Consider the following 20,519-nt stretch of genomic DNA (forward strand, 5'->3'; position numbering starts at 1 on the left):
GGAAAATCTCAAAATTTTGAAAAATTTTGATTTTTGATTTTTTTTAATTATTTTTTTTTAAACCACTGATTTTCAACAGTTACAAGGGGAAAGAAAACTGATTAGGTTGCTACTTGCCTGTAACTAGTGTTGATAGGAATTCCATGTAACATCTGGCGTGACTCAGTGAAAATACGGTGTATATCATTTTTTACACTAGGCTTACAAATCTCTTTAATTAGAGATTCTCCCTACGATTTTACCTTCCTTTGAGTGTAGCTCAAAATCAAATGCATATATATATATATATATATATATATATATATATATATATATATATGAAGTATTTTCATTGGGCTACGTCAAACCTCCGGTTACAAGTAACTTGCATGGACCGGATGGGACACGGATTGCATATTGACACCGACGGTGGTGAGAATGCTGTTTTGTGAGTCCACAATGATGTATGTGTTTCATCCATGCCGTCCATCCATTTTGAATCATTATCTTAGGGCATGAACCTAAAAATGAATCATAATATCAAGTGGACCACACCACAAGAAAACAATAATGATTGAATGCCTAGTATTAAAAACTTCCTAAGGACGACTTTAATGTTTGTTTGCCATCCAACCTGTTGATTAGATTACAAACACTTAGAATGAAGAGAAAACACAAAATATTAAAAAAATTGATCGAAAACTTCTACGCCCAGGAAGTTTTAATGGTGAGCATTTAATTATTGCCGTTTCCAGGGGTGTGGTCCACCTGAGATTTGGATCTAGCTCATTTTTTAGATCATGTCATGAAATGATCTTGAGAAATGAATGGGAAGCATAGATAAATTAAATACACCCTGGTGGGGCCCATAGAGCACAGAGTCCAGTAGAGAGTCGGTTCTGTCATTGTCATTAGGCAGTCCATTTCCCGCCAGATGCCACAGAGCTTTAACTTCCAGTTGTCTGGTACCCTTGGCGTGAACCCTCGAGAAGGCATCTTTCCCGCCGATATGACGGTTGTGCTGATTACATCTCATACGATAAGAAATTCCATGTGAGTCCGTGACACTTGTGCAAGACATCCGTACCATGAATAGGTAGGCTACACCGTGAATCTCACTCAGACGTGGAAACTCCATCCGATCAGCTTATCAGGTGGGCCACACTGTTGGAATCAATGGACAGCCGATGCTATAACTCAACTTACAGGCGTGGCCTACTTAATGAACGGATCAGCTTGTTCACGGACATGGGTAATTTTCAAGATGGGGGCAGACTGTTGTCATGGTACGGATGAATGCCCTACATGGCACGCTGGCCAGAAAGATAGGCTATATGCATGGGACAGAATTTCAGTTTCTGCACTGGGATGCTGGCCACATGGATGTTTGTGAGAAATCAGCCGTGATTAGGGGTGTAAACCGAGTCGAACGGAGTTGAGCTGGCCTCAGGCCAGCTCAGCTTGGTCACTAGCTGAAAGCGGCTCGAACTTAGGCTTGGCTCGTTCCTCAAGCCTGGCTGGCCAAATTAGCTCGGTTCCGTCAGCAACTCAGTTCGCGCTGAGTTTGAGCCAAGGTCGAGCCGAGTTCACCTATTCAGTATTTTCACGAACACATGAATTGCACCTTCAAAATCTCATTATATGTAAAATAGTAGCAGTAGTTTTACAAGTATTTCATCAAACACCTTCTAAGCAACATAAAAATCTCGAAAAAAATGGTATTTGTTTCATATGCATACCTTCCTTGTCAACACTCCGTTGAGTCATTTCATCAAATACTTGGTGAGCAACATCAATATCAAAGTAACCGAGTCATTGAACTGATTAGATCTAAGTTCAATTCAAGTTGGGTTCAATCCAAATTGAGTTGAGCTCGAGCAACCTCGAACTCAGTTCGAAATTTTTTTCGAGCTCAAAAAATCAGCTCAAACTTAGCTTCGAACCAAGTCGAATCAAGCTTTTTTGAGTCAAGTCAAGTAAGCTAACCGAGCTAGCTCGGTCGGTGTACACCCCTAACCGTGATTATCAATTTTCAGCTCATTTTAGGATATAAGACTGAAAATGTAGTAACGAAAGTGAGCCACCGAAGAGGAAACAAAGATTCTTTTTTTTCTCCTTAAACACTAATTTTTATTATTATTTTTTTAACATAAGCACTCACATGCTCTACCTGCACTCACACACTAACACTACAGTGGAATTTCACCAAAATGGGAACTCAAACTCATGACCATGTGTTTTCACTTCACCCAGGTGAGAATGAACTTAAAAACAGTTTGAGTGGCATATAAACACCAAGGTGGAGCCTAGAAAGGTTTCAACTGCGGCCATTTCTTTAGCTGATTTTTACGCTCGTGTGACTCACTTGAGTTTTGGATATCAACCTCATTTTTATTGCGTCCCAGCATCCACATCACTACAGGGCAGTGGTACGTGGACCTCACCATGCTGTATGTGTTTGATCAATGCCCTAATTTGAACGCATAGCCAAAAAAAAGAACATATAAATATAAAATAGACCACACCACGGAAACAGTGGTGATTAAATGCCTACTATTAAAAACTTCTTGTGCCACCAAAGTTTTGGATCAATATGAAAGGAAAAAAAAAAATTCCCTTTATCAAAGTTTGTGTGACCCAGTTAACAGGTTGGATGGCAAATAAGCATAGGAATATGCCTTGGAAGATTTTTAATTGTGGGCATTCAATCACCACTGTTTTCCCACAGTGTCGCCTACCTAAGATTTGAATCTACCTCATTTTTAGGAGTATGCCTTATAACGAGCTGGAAAATGGATGGACGGCGTGGATAAAACATATAAATCACGGTGAGGCCAGAGAGCACCGTCCATAGTGAGCAGCTACTTGCAGTGTCCACATGCAATGGGCGTCCCTGTTTCACACGGAAGCGGATGGATTGCGTACTAAGTAACTCAGTATGCGTACGCTAAGCGTGCTGAGTAAACTCCGTGGCTCACGCTTAGTAAACTCCGTGGCTTTACCTTCGTCCATGTCTTTGTGATCTTATAAAGAGGTTGGATGACAAATAAACGTCACCGTGGGCCTTAGAAAGGTTTCAACTATGGAAATCATTATTTCCACAGTTTCCTGTGGTGTGGTCCAATTGATCTTTAAATATACCTGAAATTTGTACTCACCCTTAAAATGATATGAAAAAATGGATGGAGGGCATGGATAAACTATATATATTCACTGTGGGCTCAATAGCCTTTACTGAGTACCATAAAAGCACTGAATAACTCGGTACACAATCCGCTTTCGTTTCACAGAGTCCACAAAGCACCCAATGTCAGTGGGGCTCACCATGTTAAATACATAAAATCCACTCCGTCCATCATGTGAGAACCATAATTTGGACCGCACGTACCAGGATAAGCCCGATTAAAAAGTCATATGGCCCCGTGAATTGGAGAAATATAAAATTACTCCCCAAACTAGTAAGTCACGCGTGTGGCCCACCTGAGTTTTGTATGAGGCTCATTTTTGTATATCTCTTCATCCTGTTGAATTACACCTGATTAATGGATTTGATGAAAGACAAACACCATTGTGGCCCCACACACAAAACCTATGACTGGCATCTCCATTTTCATTCTTTCATGTGATATGGCCCATCTGAAATGTGGATTTGATTATTTTCAGACTTATGTACTAACAAAGACAGTAAATCTGATTGACGGAGTCGATTTTACATATAAAACATGGTAGGGTCCACGTACATGATGTTTTATGCGGTGATCAAAAGAGCTGTTGTAGAAGATTCTGAAAAGTAACTGTTCTTGGGATGGAAAGGAGACACAGCAGTTCTGGGAGAAAGAAGAGGGTAATAAAGAAGAGGGTAAATACCTTACATTGTCAGTTGTCACAGGGGGACGTGCAGGTTTGATCCCTGCTGCTGTTTTTACATTACCTTTTAGTCAGACCGTGACACTTCCTTACGTGTGCTTTCGCTTTGCATTGTCATTGTCACGGACCAAAGAAGCAACCATCACTGCATTACAAATACTGCCGTGAATATTTTTCCAAAATCTCGCTTATTTTAAATATCCATTATCCCCATATTATATTAACTCAAAATCTAGTTAAAATCCTAAAATTTTTGCAATATAAGTGAATTTAAGTTTTAAATTTATTTATTAATTTATAATAAATATTTCTAAATAATTTTTATTTTATGGCAAGATTTTCCAACTAATGTCATGCGAAAACACCTCGAGAAAATCCCTCAAATTTTGTAGAGAACAATGTTTCTCATTATGTTGCATGTTTACTAAAAACAATATGGTTGCATGAAATAAAGAGGTATTTTTTCAAATACATGCATCCTGTTGTATTTTAATAAATAAATAAAAAATGTTCCGCTGTCAACGGCTCAGCCTAGGTTGATTTTGAGCTGTTTGGGCTGAGCTTGATCGGCCGTTGATGATGACACATGAAGCAAGCCAGAGAAAGTAACAATAGGGAAAGATTTTCCAACGATATCATGAGAAAATCCTAAAAATGGTTTAGAACAATGTTTATCTTCATGTTGCTTGCTTAACTAAAAATATATAAATGCATGAAATAAAGAGGTTTGCTCGAATACATCCCGATGTATTGCAATAAAAAATGTCTATAACATCTGCCAAAGGGATTTAAATCAAAGAGTGCATGCCAGTCTTTGTCATTGATGGAAACGCTGGAAGCTTGCCAAAGAAAGTTGCCATAGCACCTTTATTAATTTCACTTTTTCTTATCCCTCAATTGATGGGATTTTACTTCTTAACTTGAATGGGTAGAGAGAAAACTGAGGCATTTATTTCCTTCTATAAATTTAATCGGCAGTGGAGTCCTTCCCATCGACGAATTCCCCACTAGTTTTCGTTGGCTCCATGCCTCTCTCCCTCAAGAAAGAGAACCCCAACTAATCTCTACATCTTTAGCAAAGAGGAGTATGGTACTCCAACCACGTATGCATATATGCATGACCATATCATGTGGGGCCCACCCTAAAGGTCTTCACCCTGACTCAAATCGTTTTAATCCTTCATCTTGGCACATGTACCATATGTGGCCCATCCTCAAGTCAAATATTATTAATATTTTTTCACTTGGGTCACATGTGATACCATGACGTACATGAATTAAGTATATCAAGTCTTTTCTTTGTGAGTTCCAATTTTTACTAGACATTTATAATAGATTAAGAACAATGTTTTAATAATCTAATCCATTGAGACTATTGATATGGATCCATGTCAATTGTCACTTCATTCATCGAAGTGGACAAGGAATGATCGCAAATAAAAGCACTCCCAATCACATAGATTCTTATAGTATAAAGGCATGGTATAGAAATCTTGTGACCATTGTTGGAGTTAGTTTCCTAAAAAATCAATGTGCAATCCACCCACTAATCATGTGGATATGATCAGGCAAATCTCAATCATTGATCTTGATGACCATGTGTCCTTCATGGACATGTGTTATGTGCCTTAATTAGACATATTTAGTGTTACATTACTCTTATTTTCATTTATATTAATTGGGTTGTACGAGGAGTATACGTTATATCCTCTTGGTCCGAGAATCTTGAGAGTAGATGTGATGGTTATAGACTAAGGAGAATTGTGTTCCATATATCTCAGTACTCAAATGAATCGCAACCATCACAAATGCTTAATTAGGACACATCTATAAACATCGACATGAGAAAAAAAAATGATCATTTTGTATGAGAGAATTGACTTGGATCACGATGGAAGGTTTGAAGTTGGTCATACCTTTTTCCCTTATCTTACATAGAAATGTGAATAGGCCATCGATATGGGATCTTAGTATGGGACATGGATACTCACATCAGTGGATTGAGATTCAAGTCAATAGTTTAAGAATTCATTAGCCTGAAATGTGATCACGTGAGCATGGACTTGATTGCGTACTTTAATTAATTAATCCTTAAATCTAAGAACATATAAGGGTCATGGATCATGACAATGCGACTTTGACTCATGCACTTTATGAGATCACCTAGAAGCCACTAAAAGTATGTGATGCTAAGTACACCAAATAGAGTTCAATGGTTCTTGTTGGGGATTTGTGCTGCGAAATCACACAGATCTAGATCTAGGATAGCAATCCAATAACGTCAAGCAATCACAAAAGAACACAAAGATTTAATGTGAAAAACTCTTACAGGAAAACACCATAGCACAAAGCGACAGAAATCCACTATGAAAAGAAATTACGAAGAGAGAGGACTTATCCGATTCAAACAATCTCGAATCTCACCCTTGCTACACCCTTTGATAATCTTATAACCCTTTTAGGAACCCTTAGAAAACTTTTAGAAAGCTTTAGCATACTTTAGAATAGCCCTAGGGACCCCTATTTATAGTTTAGGAAACACCCCTTTCACACCGACCTTGAAAAAGTCTGAAAACCGCCTCAAATTTACGCAGTCCGCCCAGGATCCGCGTAAGCTCGACTAGTCGAAGGAGGGCCTCGACTGGTCGAGCAACCTGCTCGACTAGTCAAGCCTGACCTTCGACTGGTCGAGCATCACGGACACCTAAAAAACAAGCTCTCTGGACTTCGAGTCCCTCGACCGGTCGAGCGTCCTTGAATATTGAGGACATCAGTTCTGACAACAATCTCCACCATATCTTCAATATTCAACTGTATAGCTCCTTCACCTCTTCTCTTATTTCTGCATCACATCATAGCTTTAATCAACGCTTCTCATGCACACTCCGTCCTTCTTTTATGTCATCACAAGCCCAGAGAAGTTGCAAAGAACTTGAACTTCTCTATAGAAACAACCTTGGTGAGCATGTCTGCTGGATTCATGCTGGTGTGAATCTTTTCCATTGTTACGCCTCCTTCTTCAAACACCTTTCGGATAAAGTGGTGACGAACATCAATGTGTTTAGTACGTGAGTGATAAACAGAATTTTTTAGCCAAATTGATAGCGCTCTCGCTATCATAGTTAACCGGCACGGCCTCCTACTGAAATCTCAACTGATTTATCATGCCTCTGAGCCAAACACATTCTTTAAACGCTTCCGTCACTGCCATATATTCTGCTTCAGTCGTGAAAAGAGCCACCACAGACTGAAACTTTGACATCCAACTGATTGCTCCACCCAATGGTACAAACAAGTATCCTGAAGTAGACTTCTTGGAATCTATACTGCCTGCATAGTCGGAATCCACATACTCTACCAACTTTGTACCTGTTTTCTCAAAAGTTAAGATGTAATCTTTCATACCTTGAATGTATTGAAGTAGCCATTTCACCGCTTTCCAATGTTGATTGCCGGTGTTTGACATGTATCTGCTCACAACACCAACTGCTTAACCTGCCTTTCCTCATCTGATTTAGGACATTGTTCTGAGGAAAGCTTAAAGTGAGTCACGTGATGAACGCTCACTGGCTTTTCTTGGTCCATCCTATACTTGATCAACACCTTTTTAAGGTATTCTGCCTGTGATAGCCAAAGTCTGCTCTTCTTCTTATCTTTATGAATATCTATGCCGAGAACCCTCTTTGTAGCCTCCAAATCTTTCTTCTCGAATGTCTCTGATAACTAAGTCTTCAGTACATTGATTTCAGACATATCATGACAGACGATCAACATATCATCAACATACAATACTAAGATGATAAATTTTTCATAACTCAGTGTCTTGTAATAAACACAGTGATCATATTCACTCCGAGTAAATTTCTGACTCACCATGAAAGAATCAAATTTTTTATACCACTGCCTAGGCGACTGTTTCAGGCTGTACAACGACTTCATTAAGCTGCAAACTTTTTTTCTGCCTTTTTAACTTCGTAACCTTCTGGTTGCTTCATGTAAATCTGCTCTTTCAATTCCTCATGTAAAAATGTAGTCTTAACATCCATCTATTCCAGCTCGAGATCGTATTGGGCAACCAGCACCAACACGAATCTGATAAATACTTGCTCAACCATCGACATGAATATCTTTTTTAAGTCGATTCCTTCTCTCTGAGCATAGCCCTTCGCTACCAACCTTACTTTGTATCTATCATGTTTCCTTTTAAATAACCATTTGCATTCGATCGCTTTTCGGCGCACAGGAAGCTCCACCAGCTTCCATGTGTAATTTTTGTGCAACAAGTCCATCACATCGTCCATAGTCGCCTTCTACTTTTCTGCATTAGGCGCATCAAGAGCCTCTTGAATATTAGACGGGTCCCCCTCATCTGTAATGAGGGCATATGCAATATTAGAGTCGTCCTTATATCTTGGCGGTAACCTGCGATCACACGGTGAGTTCCTTCTCGCACGTGGCTGCTCCACCTGATCTTATACCTCTGTCTTCACATCTGTCTCTGCCTGAGTATCATCTATGTCAATCTGGACGTCTACGATCACCCTTTCTGGTTCCTCTTGCTCCTCTTAATCATTCTTACGAAATAGCGAGCTTTTATCAAATCTGACGTCACGGCTAGTAATGACATTGCGTGTGACCTTGTCGAATAACCTATAACCTTTTACACCAATGTCATAGCTAACAAAGATATACTTTTTGACTTTATGGTCTAGTTTATCTCTCTCAACTGACGGTACATGAGAGTAAGCCTCACAACCAAATATGCGTAGATCTGAGTAGTCGATTTTCTTACCACTCCATATTTTCTATGGGATTTTACATTCAATTGTCATTGAAGGAGACCGGTTCACCAAATAACAAGCCGTGTTAACGGCCTCAATCCATAGGTCCTTGCCCAACGCAGCATTACTTAACATGCATCTGGCCCTCTCCACAAGAGTCTGATTCATTCGCTCAACCACACCATTTTGCTCGGGCGTGTGGTGCAATATATTGTGCCTGATGATCCCTTCATCCTTGCAATAATCATTAAACTTAGTGGAAGTAAATTCTCTATCATTGTCAGTCCTTAAAACCTTTATTTTTCACCCTGACTGTTTTTCCACCATTGCCTTCTATTGTTTGAATATGGTAAAAACTTCAAATTTACGTTTCATGAAGTAAACCCAAACTTTTCTGAAATATTCATCAATGAATGAAACAAACTATGACAACCCCCCAATGGAAACTTCTGACGATGGCCCCCATACGTTAGAGTGCACATAATTAAGCACTCCCTTACAAACATGTTTTCCAGATTTAAAAGACAATATAGATTGTTTACCATATATATAATGCTCGCATATATCTAAATCAGAATTTTTAAAAGCTGGAATCAAACATCGATTAGAAAGTACCTTCATACTCGCTCATGTGGCCCAGACGAGCATGTCACATACGTAAAGACGTGGAGTCTCCAATAGCTGCTGTCGCTCCACCTGCTAAAGTGTTCCCAATCAATCTATAAAAGTTTCCATACCTTTATGCTCTCATAACCACAAGTGCCCCTTTTGAAACTTTAAGAATACCATCAATACCGGTGAACTTGCACCCTATAACCTCGAGTGCACCGAAAGAAATCAAAATTTTTTTCATATCAGGAACGTGCCTGACATCAGTTAGGGTACACTCTATCCCATCAAACATCTTGATGCTCACCTACCAATAGCCACAACATTACAGGCATTATCATTGTCTATAAAAACTTGTCCACTATCGCATTCTTTGTAACTGGCGAACCAACTCCGATGAGAAGTCATGTGATATGACGCTCCTGTATCTAGGATCCACTCATCTGCATAATTGTCGTGAATATGTCCGATTATGGACACAAACAGAACATCACCACCACTTGTTTCTTCATCAGATGTGACAACATTTGCCTCTTTGGAAGAAGCCGCTGAATTTTCTTTCTTCGCTTTAGGATTTCTACAATCCTTCTTCATGTTTCCAAACAACTCACAATTCCAACACTTTAATTTTCTTTTACCCTTGCCCTTGGATTTGGATCTAATCCTTGAAGATCTTGTACCTCGCTCAGAATCTCTGCCCCTCGTAATTAGTACATCGGAAGATGTCCCCATGTCGCCGTTTAACTTTCTTATATCCTTTCCTTGAAGAGCTGAGAAAACGATGTCGACACTTAGAATTTTATTTACGGTGCACATTGTGTCCCTGAAAGACTCATACGATGCAGGAAGAGAATTCAACAATATACATGTTTGTTCCTCATCTTTGATCACTTCTTCCATGTCCAGCAATTTGCACATCAATTTATTAAAGTTGCTGATGTGGGCTTCTAAATCACCACCCTCTGCCATCTTGAAGGTAAAACACTGTACCTTCAAGGGTAGGCGATTTTTAAAGACTTTTTCGCATATATATTTTCTAACTTCGTCCATAAACTAGCTGCAGTTTTCTCTCTCAAAATATTATAAAGAACCTCATCCGTGAGACATAAACGGATAGAGGCTAAAGCATTACTACCAAAGTTTTTCCATTCTTCATCTTTCATGGTAGCTTTCCGCTCCTCAAGAGCCTTAATCTCGTCTTGCTTGATTAAAAGGCTAATCATCTTAACCTTCCATAAATCAAAATTATTTTTGCCCGAATACTTCTCAATATCAAACTTATCGTTTCCCATTATTACTAATCCCGCAGATTCAGATCTATGCCCCAACGATTGCTCTAATACCACTTGTTGGGGATTTGTGCTGCGGAATCACACAAATCTAGATCTAAGATAGCAATCCAATAACGTCAAGCAATCACAAGATAACACAAAGATTTAACGTGGAAAACCCATGCGAGAAAAAATCACGACATAAAGCGACAGAAATCCACAATGAAAAGAAATTACAAAGAGAGAGAACTTACCCAATTCGAACAATCTCGAATCTCACCCTTACTACACCCTTTGATAACCTTAGAACCCTTTTAGGAACCCTTGAAAAACTTTTAGAAAGCTTTAAAATACTTTAGAATAGCTCTAAGGACCCCTATTTATAGTTTAGGAAACACCCTTTTCGCACTGACCTTGAAAAAGTCCGGAAACTACCTCAAATTTACGCAGTCCGCGCAGGATCTGCGTAACCTCGACTAGTCGAAGGAGGGTCTCGACTGGTCGAGCAACCCGCTCGACCGATCGAGCCTGACCTTCGACTGGTCGAGCATCACGAACACTCAAAAAATGTGCTTACTGGACTTCGAGTCGAGCGTGCCTCGACTAGTCGAGCAGCTCCCTCAACCGGTCGAGCGTCCTTGAATATCGAGGACATCAGTTATGAGAATAGTTCTCACATGTGCTAACATGGGATATATTAATTTACTATGAGACTTGCTTAAGGCTAGAACTTATCAGATTTAATCATCTTTTAAAAGATTTGCCAAATTATTTTAGGGCACGAGCATGAAAATAAGGCAGAACAAAATCTCAGTCAATCACATCACACATAAAAGGGGTGATAAATGCTCGCCAGCCATTAAAACTTCTTGTAGGGCCATAAAAGTTTTGGATCAAGCCAATATTAGCTTTTTCCCTTCATCCAGTTCTGTGACTCCTTATTAACAGGTTGGATGGCAAACACCTACTATGATGGCATTGCGGTGGGGCCTAGGAAGTTTTTAATGGTGGGCATTCAGTAGGCACCGTTTCCTGCGATATGGTGAGTTGAGAATTGAATCCGTTTCATTTTTGGGTTCATAGCCTCAAAGGAGCAGTCAAAACGGAAGAACGGCATGAATATACAATATGAACATCACGGTGGCCCTACTGTCAAGGCCGTACTGTGTTGAGTGAAGCTGAGGCCGCATCCATTGCAGGATACTTTAACCTGCGGCAAAGGCGTCCGACAGATTGCCTGTGCGTCACCAATTTGTTACAAAACTCCGCGTCAGACAGCCGTAGTGGGCTTTCACCACCTATGGATACTCCAACCCTTGACCGGGTGTTGAAACTCCCGAGAGTCTACCACCCGAGCAAGAGCAAGGATCCAATCGGCGTCAGACACACACCAAAGCCGTACTTGGAATATATATGGATATCATTGGACTTCATCATGATATATGTGTTTAATCCACACCGGCTTTCCATTTTCCATATCATTTTAGGGCATGATCTCAAAAAAAAATAGGATGGGCTACAAATGTTTAGCACCAAGCTGATATTTATTTTCTTTTTCCCTTCATTCGGGTCTATGTCACGTAATCAAGTTGGATGAAAAATAAACATTGTGGTGGGCATTAAGGTGGGATATAGGAAGTTTTTAATGGTGGCCGTTCAATCATTACTATTTCCTATGGTACGGTCTCCTTGATATTTGATTTTTTAATGAATGGATTGCGTGGATGTAGGTACAGAACACCAACGACGGCCTGCATAGAATTTATTTTTTTCCTTTTAAAATTTTATTTTATTTGATAAAAACTTAATTAATGAAGTAGTTTAATGAAAACTTAATTTAAAAAAGGTATCGGGACATTAATACCACATTAATGAAATACAATTTTGTAAAATTCCCAGAAAAAGTTTCAAATATGGCCCACCGGTTGAATAACCGTATTCGATATGCGAATCCCACGTGGATCCTGAAAAACCGTATATGACATTTATAAGGTCTTGCCATCATGTAAGGTATGCGAGGGGATCGAAGAGGGTAAAATAGTAATTTCCCATGTCAATGGATTCTCCGTTCTCGTGTCATCGGAATCACTGCAAAGACTTCGATGGGGAGCGGTGTGTTTACATGGCACAGTTCCGTGGGGCCACATCTATGTATGTGTTATATTCACACCGTGTGTTTGCGTGGCATAGTTTCATGGGCCCACCATGATGATGGATGTGCTATATCCACACCATCCATCCAACTTCCAAGATCATTTTATGGATTGAGACAAAAAATTTTGAGGCAGATCTGCAGCAGAAATGACGACACCACCGAAAGCAGTGGGGATTGAAGGCCTCCCATTGAAAACTTCTTGAGGCCCACAGAAGTGTTGGATCAAGCTGATATTTGCGTTGTCCCTTCATCCAGGTCTGTACAACTTTATGAACAGGTTGGATAACAAATAAACATCCTGGTGGCCCCTAGGAAGGTTTCAACGGTGGGTGTCATCGTCCCCACTGCTTTCTGTGGTGTGGTCCACTTGAGCTTGGATCTGCCTATTTTTTGGGTCATGCCCTAAAATGATATTGCAAAATGGATGGACAGTGTGGATATAACACAACGAGGACCTTACATCCACATGTATTTAACCACAGTGGTACTTTACATGGATATCCATGGCTGGAAGTGGAGCTGCGAGAGTGGTACTGCGTACAGTTACAGCACATTACAGCTGTAAGTGATAATCTAAACAGGCCCTAAAAGGTTAGGTGCTATTTACAAATACATAAATGGAAGGGTATTTTTTCTTGCATAGACAGGTGTTATTTCACTTTTTGAAAAATATATACATACATTTCACTAAGGGCCTATTTGTTAACGCTGAATTTTTGCACTGAACACGGAATTTGGAAAATACTTCATGTTTGGTGGTGATTGTTAATGCAGAAGAAGGAAAGCGCTCTACCATTTTATATCGAAATATTTCCGTGACATGAGTCTAGCTTAATGGGGAATAAAAATACGCATTATATTTTTTAATCCAAAATTGTCCTTTGCGATCAAAATTTTCTCCCTTGCGTTATACACATCTCAACTTTTAACATGGGACACTTCTCTGAGCCCACCATGATTTATGTATTAGATCTACTCCATCTATCAACTTTTTTATATCATTCTAAAGCATGATCCGAAAAAAGATGCACATCCAGGGATCAAATCAACCATACCACATAAAGTAGTAGGATAGGAACGACTACTGTTAAAACCTTCTTGATGTCCATCGTAAAGCTTATTTGCTATCAAATCTCTTTATAAAGTCACACAGACCTGGATGAAGGAAAAACACAAAAATAAGCTTGAACAGAGCCTTACGTGGCCTGAAGAAGTTTTCAATGATAGGCACCCAATTCCCATAGTTTCTTGTAGTGTAGCTCACTTAAGCCTTACATTTGCCTTGTTTTTTGTCTTAATTTCTAAAATAATATGAAAAAAATGAATGGATAGTATGGATAAAACATATATATCATAGTAAGCCCACAACGCCCTTAATTGTCCAAATTTAAGTAGATCTTGGTGGGGAAGTACGCAATCCCCTTGTGTGAATTATATGCAAATTCCTTTAGCAGGAAGTTCATGCGCACTGGAATCTTAATTTTAGGTGGAGCCAACTGTTATATTTATAATAAATCTAATCAGTCCATCCGTGTTTTGAGATCATTTTAGGACTTGAGACAAAAAATGAGGAGGATACAAGACTTAATTGGGCTGCACTAAAGGAAAAAGTGGGTAGGAAAATTCCTGTCATTGAAACCTCCTCAGGGTTGGTGATGTTTACATGCCATCAATAAGGTTCATAATGTCATTCCTAATGAGATGAACTCAAACCACAAATATTAATTGTTTGTGACCATTTAAAAATTCTTTTGGGCCACAAAAGCTTTAGATCATGTTGATACTTATGCCGTCTCTTCATCCAACTCATTGTGTCATTTTCAATAGGTTGGATGACAAATAAACATTTCAGTGAAATTCATAGAGTTTTTAAAGGTAGGGATTCAATCACGATTGTTTCATATGGGTAAATGTGTCAAATTAATATATTTCAAACAGTTCAAATGTTACTTAACAAACAAGTTATTCTAGATTCATTATTAGTTTTCCAACTTTAGATTCAGACTTCGGATTTCAGATTTAACAAACGGGCCCTAAAAAGTATTTAATTACATATTAAGATTTTGACTCAGTCATCATAAGACTCACTAGCCTACACGAGTAAACACAATCAGATTGACATGAGTCGAGTTGGGCTTACAGTTTTTAAACTAGGATGTGTTGGGCTGAGTTTCTAGGCCTAGAGTTTGAAATATATTAGTTGGCCATGCTTGATTTGGCCTAACCATTAACCACACCATGGTCCTGGAGCTGTCAAGGGCCGAAAAAAAAAAAAAAAAACCTCATCCTTTTAACTCAATAAATAAGTGTGGTTCTTTTTTTTTTCTTCTTCTTTTCTCATTTCTTTCCTTTCTTTCTTGATTACTACATTTAAGGCCATAGGCTGCAATGCCCCCAATGCGGATTTAGATTAATCTCGTCAACGGTCCATTTCAGCCGAACCCATTGTCTCTGGTCCATGTAAGCCGAACACATTGAGGATGTATGGAATGAGCGGAACACTATTGGATAGCTTTCACATAATAGCACTTCAAACTCGAAGCTTCAGAATCTTGTCAACCTCACTGCATTTCTATATCAAGAGCAGGTAAAATCAACCATGAGTTCGGGCTTCATTAATCGGAGTAACTCTCAAGTCAAACAAGTCAACCGAGTCAGCGATGGCCAACCCACTAGTTATGGAGCTTATAGGTAGAACCCCAACCCACTAGTTATGGAGCTTCTAGGTAGAACCGAGCCATGCATGGACTGAAGAAGTAACCTGCAGGTTAGCTGCTTGTAAAGATCCACATACACCCTGCCTCAATCTACAGCATGTAAGCACATAGGCATTGTTTTTGTAGCCAGAGCAACGGGTGGTATTCAGATACCTGTTCGCTGAAGTCAAACCAATGGGCCATGATTTAAAACATGACCCCAAATTAACCCTGTCACTTGTATACTTATCAATAGGCCAAAGCCCCATTTGATCAGAACGAAGTCAGCCCTGGTGCCAACTAGTTTAACTAACATTCTCATGTTGAAGCCAGACCCCAACTGCCACCCAATGGCTAATCCCAAATCCTACTAAGGGCCCATTTGGATGCAATCCACCACTTTGTCAGTCAACCACCCAAAACCTATCCAACTGGTTTTCGGCGAGTGGGCTTCTTAGCGCCAATTTCAACGACAAGACGATGAGAGCTATTTAGTGCCTACATTTAAGACTTGTGCTGCCAAATGGACAGCACATGATCTTAAGGAATCAAAATTTTGAATCAGCCTGATCAAAGGAAGCCCATCTGCAACCATAATTAAGACACTAGCTTTTGGTTCATGATTCTGAAGCTTGCGACAAAGTTCAAGGACGAGAAATCTTTTTTTACCAATATATCAAAACTACAACCATGATCTGCTCTAGGTTTTGCAATCACCAGCAACAACGAGAGCCAACATGTCTCCTTTACACTAGAAAAATCAAAGAATGTCTTGAATTCCTTACAAAATCCTGTTCTGATAAGTATACCTTTGCTAAGCCCACAAGCATTTACATGGGCTGCTAATGCACATGTTACCACGTATTAGCGTGGTTGACAGGTGCAGTATCGAAGCCATCCATTACGTGGTGCTGACCATGTAGGTGCTCCCCCGAAAACAAATGTAGTCCATTCAGAAGGTGGGCCACCATGTCAGAAATAGTTGTACGGTTAAACAAACATCCCCAAAATATTTTTTGGCCATAAATTTGTTTTGTAAACTATCGCCCAACTGACAATTAGACAAGCTGATTCTTGGGCATCAGCATCCAAATGGCGGTAGGCATCTGATAAAGTACCAATGCACCAGGCTGGCACATGAGAGGTGGCATGTGCTTTAGCAAACTTGTACATGTGTGTGGGGGTAGCATAGCTCACTTTACCTTTCTGTCTCCACTCTCCATTTCCCATAAGGGAGCAAGAAGCCGCTACTATCACTATACAGCTACCCTAACTAGATACAAGTCGATCACCAAACACGCATCCAGCAAAACTGGCCCAGATACTCAAAACACCTCTTTAAAGCAAACAAAATAATCTTAAACAAGAGTATCTTACCTTGTTCATTGAGCAAAACTGGCCTCGTTGTTGCTGGAATCATCTAAGAGATGAAAAAAATAAATAATCCAGACAGAATGCTCCTCAGTTACGAGGCCCAACTCCAAAGTGAAACCTCTTTGCATGCTTGTCATTGAATGCATATTCCAACCGCAGAGGCCCCAGTGGAGAATCTACACGAATGCCTGCCCCGTATCCATAACCGCTGCCTGGTTTTCCCCGTGCACCAGCGGGATCACCTGACCAAAAACCATTATAAGACTAATCAATAGAATACCCAGAATTCGTAAATTGATGGAAATGCCTGAATTCAAGAAAACAATCAACACAGAATCCCCACTGACTATCAAAATTAGAAACCGTGCATCCTAATAATTTCTCAACTTTTAAGGGACAGTTTCACAACTAATCAATTTGAGGGTGGGGTCATTCTGCTCAGAAAGGTTGTGGCCGGAGGTTTTCTTTTCTTCAGAGTACTACCTTGTTGAAACCAAGACTAAGGCCAGGACATGCCTCAGGAGAGTGACTGATCATCTCCACGCCCCCATCTCATGGACTTGACCATTTTGGCTCCCCTTGTACATTAGAGGTTCTACGGAATATAGAATTCTATAAAAGATTATAGTGCAGAGATCTCAAGAACATTCTAGAGTTCTCTACTACGTTCTTGTAGCTCAAGCAGTGTAGGATGATATAGAAAGATTCTAGAGCATTCCTAAACATTAGATGATCGCTACGTGCCATCATCCTGGCCATTCATGTAAGGAGATTAGAAAGGTTCGTAGGTCTATATGAGGAGACCACCCAATTTGTAAGCATCAAGAAAGTTGTAAGCCCTCTTGAATACTAGTGCAATACGAGTCCTCTCGCCTTCAACTCAGTTGTTCTCTTTCTTCTCTTCGAGTTAGCTTGGCTAGCACTTTGGTGATTGGCTGGCTCATTCACAAAGGAGTTGTGAATCGAGTGCCCCACACTTGTGGGAAGCACTTGGGCTGTGACAGTGTGCACTAATAGAAAAAGGGCAGCATGGCCCCTTAAAAGAGATGAAGGACAAAAACATGCTAAAAGAGTGGCAAAGATAGGAAATACATTGGTTAAAAGGTGACTCTACTCAAGAGAAGCTTTCCTATTTGATTCTTAATTACTCCATTTCTTCATTAAGTTACTGATAACAAAACTAATAATGGTGGCTAAAAAAACATACCAGGAACTGATGGGCCTGAACCAAGATCACTTCCAAAGTCACCGAAAATTGCGCCTTCTACTGGCCCAAACTGCAATAGGAAATGCAGGATGCATTTGGTTAGTGATGTCCTGCGATATATCTAAAGGTTTTCAACATAAAAAAAATAATAATAATATTATTATTATTATTATGGCCAGAGACCAAGCAAAGCAGCCACTATCAGGGGAAAAGTAGGCCATGTCAGAAGGTCTTTATTTGGGTCCCCAATAAATACTAAAACATTAAGATATTCTGGGAAGAGGCAAGGACACCGCAGTATCCTGCTTTCCACCAAATGCTGCCTAGAGAAGAAAAGAAAATAAAGAATCATCAGGAACTTATGTGTAATGCTCTTTAAGAAAATAAAAACACCATAGGAGTTAAATTTGAACGGGGATTCATGCAGGTGAACACTCCACCTTCTAGAGGGGGCTGATCATCACAAATGTACGTCCACTCTGTTGGAAGAACAACGAATCGGTGAATCATCCTTTCATCCATTGTTCGTTTGCAGAGGAGTCTTGGAGAGATTTTTGGGGCTGATTGGATTGTATTGGGTGATGCCGAATACTGTTTCAGATCTATTTCTACCATGGCATGGGGGAAGGGTCAGCAAGAGGGGCAGGAAGGTACCATAGGAGTTAAATTTGAGCGGGGATTCATGCAGGGTAAGACTCCACCTTCTAGAGGGGGGCTGATCATCACAAATGTATGTCCACTCTGTTGGAAGAACAACGAATCGGTGAATCATCCTTTCATCCATTGTTCGTTTGCAGGAGTCTTCGAGAAATTTTTGGGCTGTTTGGATTGTATTGGGTGATGCCGAATACTGTTTCAGATCTATTTCCACCATGGCATGGGGGAGGGGTCAGCAAGAGGGGCAAGAAGGTATGGAGATTAGCTCTGCTTGCTGGGCTATGGTCCATTTCGGAGGAACGAAATAATAGGCGCAAGGAATGTAATATGAAATCCCCAGGGAGTATTCCATAGGGCAAGGATAACTGTAAACAAATGGACTTCGTTATACTCTGATTTTAGGGGGTGTAAGCTGTTATGTAATGAATGGGATGCTTTGTAATTAGTGGGATGAATTGTAATTCTTTGACCCTCAGGCTGGGTTATTAATAATTTTTTTGCCTTTCAAAAAATAAAATTAAATTAAAAAAACACTCTGTCACCTTCCTATGGCAAGTTTCTATGAGTGGCATTATTCATTGAACAGAAAATGGCACTCAGGAAATGCAAAAATAATAATAATAATAATAATAATAATGAAATTCATAATTGAAATTTTCAGTATTTTCCCAACTGACAACAATTGGCTGGCCCAGAAGCAAAGCATCCAGGTTTCAATAAAATGTCACTGTTCAGAAATTGGGTTACAAAAGAGGCATCAGTTGCATTTTAGTACAGGGAAATTTTAAAAAAAAAAAAAAAACATGTTTAAGTGAACGTTTTAGCATTTAATTGGGGAGAATAAGGAATGCTAATCCCCGATGCCCTCCCTTCAAGCACAAAAACAAATGCACAACGCTGCCAACAGGGCACTTCTACGTTTATTGCATAGTCCCCATTGTGAATGTTCCACACCAAACATCCAGCAAATCCATTTATCAGTTGGGACACACATGCATGACACGCATGGTTAGAAACTTTATAGACAACCGTCAATATTCAATGTGCATTTGCTGCTCAATTGATCACTGGGCAAGCCTGATTTTTAGGATAGGATACATACCCTACTGGAACCACCCAATCAATGTTTGTATCCTGCACGTGCGACATTGCCATGTATGGTACATTTGTCTTTGGTGCTTAAGGTGGGACATCTGGAATTAGCATCCCTCCGAGATGAAATAGGCAAAGCATCATTTCTTTTCTTGTCTACCAACAAAAAACCAAAATTCTCTTGTTTTTAAATTTTTTTTTTAAAATAAAATAATTAAAATTTAAAATTAAAAAAAAAAAAAATACAAATGATTCTTTGAAGCTTCATAATTTGACATCTCCAACAAACTCAACTGAAGTAGAGTCCACAGTGCATTTTCCTTCCTCACATATTTTGCACGTTGTCAGAGGGGTCATGATAAGAGAAAGAAAGGCAAAGTAATGCATTTCTATTTTAGCAAAATGATTCCCTATTACCGACTGAAAAAACAGTTTTCATGAAATGTATGGAATGGGCAATAATTTCAGAAGTTAACAACCCTACTATTTCACCACAACATGTGAGTTCAATGTATCTCAAGTCTCAACAAAATGCACCTACAAAACAAGGCCCCAAAAAAGGTGAAAGCAAGATGTGATGCTTGACACTTACCATGCGAAAAGAAATTTCTCCACTACCAACAACATATGAGCGACCTGAGCCCACAGCTCCTTCTTCATAACCTCTAACACTGTTAGTTCCACCAATGGCAAATGCTTCATGAGGGGAGAAGCTTCCCACCACATGCCCACCAGATAAACTACAAAATGAAACGAGTCAGCAGCACGAAGGCTTCAGGTAACAAGTCAATAACGAAATTCAGAGTATCTGAAACTATTAAACTATGATGA

The 20,519-nt window shown here is 39.6% G+C and overlaps 1 protein-coding gene across 3 annotated transcripts in view; it reads right to left on the minus strand.

The window, feature by feature from the left end:
* Positions 1 to 16,086: 16,086 nt before the first annotated feature.
* The window catches only part of LOC131229710 (outer envelope protein 80, chloroplastic), a 71,518-nt gene continuing 67,085 nt past the window's right edge, over positions 16,087 to 20,519 (minus strand). For 2 of the 3 annotated variants that reach the window (XM_058225704.1, XM_058225703.1), the window contains 3 exons: positions 20,281 to 20,428; positions 17,940 to 18,009; positions 16,087 to 16,974 (listed from right to left, as the gene is read on the minus strand). In XM_058225704.1, the coding sequence (XP_058081687.1) occupies positions 16,820 to 16,974; positions 17,940 to 18,009; positions 20,281 to 20,428 (373 nt within the window). In that variant the 3' untranslated portion in view covers positions 16,087 to 16,819. Of the gene's footprint in view, positions 16,975 to 17,939; positions 18,010 to 18,054; positions 18,263 to 20,280; positions 20,429 to 20,519 lie in introns of those variants that run through there. The other variant, XM_058225705.1, reaches the window with a different exon arrangement.

This window comes from Magnolia sinica, chromosome 16, assembly GCF_029962835.1.
Source record: "Magnolia sinica isolate HGM2019 chromosome 16, MsV1, whole genome shotgun sequence".
In the NCBI taxonomy this organism is placed as follows: Eukaryota; Viridiplantae; Streptophyta; class Magnoliopsida; order Magnoliales; family Magnoliaceae; genus Magnolia; species Magnolia sinica.